The sequence below is a fragment of the Herpailurus yagouaroundi genome, unplaced genomic scaffold, assembly GCF_014898765.1.
Source record: "Herpailurus yagouaroundi ecotype Mexico unplaced genomic scaffold, PumYag 355, whole genome shotgun sequence".
NCBI lineage: Eukaryota > Metazoa > Chordata > Mammalia > Carnivora > Felidae > Herpailurus > Herpailurus yagouaroundi.
Window position 1 is genome coordinate 1777093 of NW_024412572.1, and position 6748 is coordinate 1783840.

General features: G+C 43.4%; 1 protein-coding gene and 1 long non-coding RNA gene across 3 annotated transcripts in view; one reads left to right on the forward strand and one right to left on the reverse strand.

Moving 5' to 3' along the window:
• Positions 1-1098, forward strand: part of LOC121021969 (uncharacterized) — an 8226-nt gene extending 7128 nt beyond the window's left edge. For both annotated transcript variants that reach the window (XR_005786754.1, XR_005786753.1), the window contains one exon: positions 288-1098. This is a non-coding gene — a long non-coding RNA (uncharacterized LOC121021969). The remainder of the gene's footprint in view (positions 1-287) is intronic.
• Positions 1-6748, reverse strand: part of CD4 (CD4 molecule) — a 45310-nt gene that overhangs the window by 6223 nt on the left and 32339 nt on the right. The window contains exon 4 of the mRNA XM_040462676.1: positions 238-396. Coding sequence (XP_040318610.1) covers positions 238-396 — 159 coding nt within the window. The remainder of the gene's footprint in view (positions 1-237; positions 397-6748) is intronic.

Below are 6748 nucleotides of genomic sequence, written 5' to 3' on the forward strand. Positions count from 1 at the left end.
AGGTGGATTTGTTTGTGTTCGGCTTTTCGTAGCCGGGGATACTCCCCCGCCCGGCTCTAGGTTTCTTCCTCTCCCATTGCCTGACCCAAGGCCTGAGGAGGATTTGAGGAGATGTGGTGGCCAGTCTGACCCGTCTCTAGACTGTTGAGGTACCACTAGCTCAGGGCCTGGTTTGGGGGCACTAATGGGAGTCAGGGAGGGAGGCAGCCTGGCTGGGTGGTATCCCCGTGTACTCACAGCCGAACACCATCAGTTCCACCTCTCTTTTCTTGTCCTCCACTTCACAGGTGTAAATCCCTGAGTCTGCGATTTGAAGGCTCTTGATGACCAGAGGAAAGGATCCTTGGTCCCACAGGATTTTTTTGCATTCAAAGCGAGTTTTCAGCTTGGAGGAGCCTGGGAGCAGAAGCCACGTGGAGGAGGTTGGGGTACCCTGAAGCCACGACATCGCTGGAGAGGGCAATGCCCACAGCCTTTCTGATCTCAGTCGCTAACTTTCTGCAGAATCTGTCCCTAATCCGAAAACCCCAGACTGGAGAGGAGGTCCCATCAACATTCACTTAATTGGCCAGGACAATGTCTCACTAATCCAAAATAAAACGAGACCCTTATTTCAAGACCACCAACTCCTACATGCCAAGTACTTTCCACGCATCATCACAAGTGATCTTCACAATGATTCCAAGAAGTAGGTACTGTTTGGCTTGTTTTGTAGATAAGGGAACAGAGGCTCAGACTCTTACTTTACACATTGCTGGCAGGAACATAAACCAGTACAATTTCTTCGGAGGGTAATTTATAACATCTACCCGAATTATAAAGGCACATACAAAAAAAATAACTGTCCACCAGGAAAGAATAGGTTAAGTAAATAATTCACCCATTCAGTGGAATGCTGTACAAGAAGGAAGCTCTTTCACGGTTAAGAAAGGAATAATAAATAGTTAAGACACGTCATTAACTAAATCGAGCAAGATATTGAACAGGCTACCATTTGTTTAAAAAGGAGGGAGAAATCTGTTTATCGATATCTATTTCTCTATCATCTGCCTTGTATAGGAACAAATATTTCTAGAAATAAATGTAAGAAAATGGTAACCTTGGTTGCCCCTGGGGAGAAGAAGTGAACATCTGTGAGACAGGTGTGGGAGGAGGGCTTTACACTTTTCTACCTTTGTTTTTTTTTTTTTTTTAAGTTTAATTATTTATTTTGAGAGAGAGAGAGAGAGCCAGGGAGGGGGGAAGAGAGAGAGAATCCCAAGCAGGCTCCATGCTGTCAGGGCAGAGCCCCGACTCGAGGCTCGATCTCATGAGCATGAGATCATGACCTGAGCCAAGATCAAGAGTTGGATGCTCAACCAACTGAGCCACCCAGGCACCCCACTGTTTTCTACCTTTTAAATTTGACTTCAACAAGTAGCAGAGACAGGATTAAAATCTGGGCCTGTTGGGTATACTATACAGTACTGTCTCTGGAAAGTTCCCCGGACAGAGACAAGTGGCCTCCTCCGGTCTCTTCTTTCAGCATCCAACAACCACCGCCATGAGGAAGTTCTTCTAAAGAGAAGAACTAATCACTTTCTGGGTGTGGCTCCAGAATTCCTGTAATGGACGGCTGTAAAGGCTAATCTTACATAGAAAATGCAGTTTTTACTTAGAATACATGTTTAGAGGGATGGGGCAAAGGTGGCTGAGAAAAAAACAAAACAAAACAAAACAAAAAAAACCCTACCCTCAATGCCTTGGGCTCTACTTCTGTCTCCCTGAGCAGTCACGGGCCCTCTCCCTGTTTCTACCTGGTGTGCGAGACTGGGTGTCAGACTGGCCTCTTGGCCCCTTCCCCACTGCTCACTCTTCTCCTCTTTGGGAGACCTTTCCGGTTGAGCTGTAACCCTGGGCTCTCCCTCAGCACTCCCCCCACCCCCTTGCCCTTGATGCTTTGGGAGTTCCTTACCTCTGGCTCTTTCCCTGGATCTGCACTTGGCTTAGTTCTCCAGGTGCTGTGAAATCCTGCTCCATTCCATTCACAGTTTACCAAGCTTCTTGGAGGAGTGCTCCCCTCTGGTTCTGCCCCCTTTTCCACCTTTTTTGTTCCCTCCTCCTATGTAAGCACCATTTCCTTTTCTTCCTCTTGGGCTCCTCTTCTGACATCTGCATTTAGGGGTTACCCCAGATCCTCTCCCCCATTCCTACGGATGTTCTAAATTCCAGGGCACCCCCTGTCAGTGCTGCGGCTGGCTCCCAAATTGATATTCCCAGCCCCAACCTCTCTCCTCAGTCCTGGACCCACATTGCCAGTGACCCAAGGGATAACGTTATTTGAAAATCTTGCCATCACCCAAACTCACTTGGTTGAAAATGAAGTGTGTCACCCTTTCCCTAAAATAACGCTTCCTCCTTGCGCTTCTTTTCCTCTTCTGGGCCCTGTCATGGCCCTGTTACTTGTGCAGGATGTCACATACTTTGTTTTTTTGTTTGTCATTTTTAGTTTGAGAGAGACACAGAGCATGGGCAAGTAGGGGAGGAGGCAGAGGAGAAAGAGAATCTTAAGCAGGCTCCACACTCAGCATGGAGCCTGACGTGGGGCTCAATCTCATGACCACGAGATCATGACCTGAGCTGAAATCAAGAGTCTGACGCTCATGAGGCTCAACTGACTGAGCCACTCAGGTGCCACAGGACGTCACGTGCTTTGAAAAAGAGATCACAAGGTGGTGTGGAAGGTCTAAGAGTACGGGTGAGTCTGGACTACGTCGTGGAGAAGACCTGTGTTGCACCAAATCTTTTTTTTTTTTTTTTAATTTTTTTTTTCAACGTTTATTTATTTTTGGGACAGAGAGAGACAGAGCATGAACGGGGGAGGAGCAGAGAGAGAGGGAGACACAGAATCGGAAACAGGCTCCAGGCTCTGAGCCATCAGCCCAGAGCCTGATGTGGGGCTCGAACTCACGGACCGCGAGATCGTGACCTGGCTGAAGTCGGACGCTTAACCGACTGCGCCACCCAGGCGCCCCTGTGTTGCACCAAATCTTAAAAGAATAGGCAGCGGGCCAGAACGAAGATGAGGAATGAGCATATCCAGGAAGTGGAAATGCTCCAGGAAAGTGGTAGAGGCAACCACCTCAAAGCAGTGAGGAAAACCCCCGGGTGTCCAGGTTTCCAGGGGGAAGCTGTGGGAAGTGGTGCCGAGGTGGTGGATGTCTGGCAGAGCGTCCTGGGCCTGGTCCAGTGGACTAGGGAGCGACAGGTAAAAGGCATTGCTTTGGAAGTCACTACTGAAGTGGGTGGAAGAAAACCAAAGTAGGAGGGACTGGGAGCAGAGAGAATTGCCAGGAAGCTTCCACTGTAATCCAGGTGGGAGTTCTGTGGCCTTGGCTAATGATGGTGCCATTCTCATGGGAACAAAGATTGTTAAATAACAAAAATTCAACCGAGTGAATTGTAGGGATCTTACTGGCTTCATAATCCAGCCATGCAGGGGCAGCATCCCATCTAGCAAGTGGAAGGGAGCTCCCAAGGGCTACAGAAAAAGAAAGGTTTTTAAAGGTAGAAAGGAGTGCTCGCTTCGGCAGCACATATATTAAAGGTAGAAAGGAAGTGGAAGAAAAGGAAATTATTAGGGAAGAATCCATTGTTTTAGGCAAGATCGCCTTTCCTAAGGAAAGCAGAAGGGGTGCCTCAGTAAATATCCTGGTGTTGACAAGGAAATTCCCATGTTGACTGGTTAAAGGTTACATTTCTAGGGGGTTGAAACGGCAGTTAGGTTAGGTATTAAGTCTTGGTTTACTGACCAGGGGTCTTAACCTAAGTGACACCATTTTGGGCCTGTGGTTCTCACTTTAACAAGATGAAACAGAAAAACACTTTCAAAGGAAGGAATCACCATCATGGGTGACTGATGGGAAACCAGAGATTGAAGAAGAGAAAAATAACCTCTGACTCTCTGGTTCAGAAATTGGGAAGGTCAGGAGAGTGAAACTGCCCTTGTCAGAGATCAGGAAGTTGGGAAGGGGAACAGTTCTGGAGGAAAATCAAATCCTAGGAACAGAACAAAAGCACTCACACAAAAGACAGGAATTTTTAGAAAGGAGCACCTTGTTTCAACCCCAGAGGCAATCAAAGAAATGCAAATGAAAACAACAATGATATATTTTTCAACTGTCAAATTAGCAAAGAAAAAAAAGCATTAAATACTACTACTCAGTTCTGGCAACATGCAAAAAGCACACAGTTAACTGGACTTAGTGTAAACAGCTGGAACCTTTCTGGAAGCAATCTTACAGTATATGCCATCCATTATTAAAAGTTTATATCTTTAATCTCATTTCTAGAGCATTATCCTTAAAACAATAATTTAAAAATGCAAACTAGGGGCGCCTGGGTGGCTCGGTCAGTTGAGTGTTGAACTCTTGATTTTGGTTCATGTCATGATCTCACAATTGTGAGATCCAGCCCTGTGTTGGGCTCTGAGCTCGGTGTGGAGCCTACTTAAGATTCTCTCTCTCACCCTCTGCCCCGCCCCCCTCTCCCCCCCAAAATAAAACTTAAAAAATAAAATAAAATAGCAAACCAAAATGTAGATACAAAAAAATAGTGTCGTCAATAGGGTACAACATTAGACCAAAAGATAATGGCTGTATATTAGAGTATATTAATTTGATGGAATATTAGGTTAGCACCAAAATAACTAAAATAATTTATTTTTCTTTCTTCCTATTTAACCCATCCTCCCCACCCACTTCTGCTCTGGTAACCATCAGTTTATTCTCCATAATTAAGAGTCTGTTTCTTGATTTCTCTCTCTCTCTCTCTCTCTCTCTCTCTCTCTCTCTTATTTTTTCCTTTTGCTTGTTTATTTTGTTTATTAAATTCCACACATGAGGGAAATCATATGGCATTTGTCTTTCTCTGATTTATTTCACTTAGCATTATACTCTCTAGCTCCATCCATGCTGTTGCAAATGGTAAGATTTCATTCTTTTTTTATGGCTGAATAATATTCCATTGTATGTATATACCACATCTTTATCCACTCGTCTGTTGATCAATGAATCACTTGGGCTGCTTCCATATCCTGCTATTGTAAATAATGCTGCTATAAGCATTGGGGTACATGTATCCCTTTGAATTAGTGTTCTTGTATTCTTTGGTTAAATACCTAGTAGTGCAATTACCAGATCGTAAGGTAGTTCTATTTTTAATTTTTTCAGGAACCTCCATATTGTTTTCCACAGTGGCTTCACTAGTTTGCATTCCCACCAACAGTGCAAGAGGGGTCCTTTTACTCCACATCCTCGCCAACAGGAAACTGTTGTTTCTTGTGTTTTTGATGTTTGACTTGGCCATTCTGATGTGTGTGAAATGATATTGCATTGTAGTTTTGATTTGCACTGATTTGCATTTCCCTGATGATGACTGATACTGAGCATCTTTTTTTTTCTCCCTTTTTTTCTTCCCTCCCACTTCCACCTGGCTGCTAACGGAGTATCTTTTCATGTGTGTGTTGACTATATCTGTCTTCTTTGGAGAAATGTTTGTTCATGTCTCTTGCTCAATTTTCAACTGGGCTATTTGGTTTTTGGGTGTTGAGTGGTATATATGTATTCTTTATATATTTAGGATACTAGCCATTTATAAGTATGTTATTTGCAAATATCTTCTCCCATTCAATAGATTGCTTTTTACTTTTATTGATTGTTTCCTTCACCATGCAGAAGCTTTTTATTTTGATGTAATCCCAATAGTTTATTTTTGCTTTTATTTCCCTTTCCTCAGGAGACATATTTAGAAAGAAGTTGCCACAGCTGATGTCAAGAAATTACTGCCTGTGTTCTCCTCTGGGATTTTTATGGTTTCAGGTCTCACATTTAGATTTTTTTTTTAATTTTTAATGTTTATTTATTTTTGAGAGAGAGAGAGTGTGAGCAGGAGAGTGGCAGAGAGAGAGAGAGAGAGAGAGAGAGAGAGAGAGAGAGACAAAGAATCTGAAGCAGCCTCCAGGCTCCAAGCTGTCAGCACAGAGCCCAACGGGCTCAGACTCATGAACGGTGTGATCATGACCTGAGCCGAAGTCGGATGTTTAACCAACTGAGCCACCTAGGTGCCCTAGTATTGAGTTTTGAGAGTTGTTTACATATTCTAGACACAAGTCCTTTGTTGAATAGGTAGTTTGCATATATTTTCTTACATTTTATAAGTTGTCTTTTCCTCTTCTTAATAGACTTTTGCAGAGCACAGTTTTTAATTTTGATGAAGATCAATTTGTACATTTTTCCTTTTATAGATCATGCTTCTGGTATCAAGTTTAAGAACTCTTTGCCTAGTCTAGATCCTGAAAATTCTCTCATATATGTTATACTTTTATACTTCACATTGAAGTTCATAGTCCAATTTGAGTTAGGAGTTGTTGGGGTTTTTTTTGTACTTTTTAAATGTTTATTTATTTTTGAGGGGGAGGAGGGGCAGAGAGAGAGAGAGACACACACACAGAATCCAAAGCATCAGCGCAGAGCCCAATTCAGGGCTCAAGCTCACGAACCAAGAGATCATGCCCTGAGCCAAAGGCAGACCTTTAACTGACTGAGCCACCCAGCAGCCCCTTGAGTTAGTTTTTATTTATTTATTTTATTTTACTTATTTTATTTTTTTAATTTGTTTTTTCTAACGTTTATTTATTTTTGAGACAGAGCATGAACGGGGGAGGGTCAGAGAGAGAGTGGGACACAGAATCCGAAACAGGCTCCAGGCT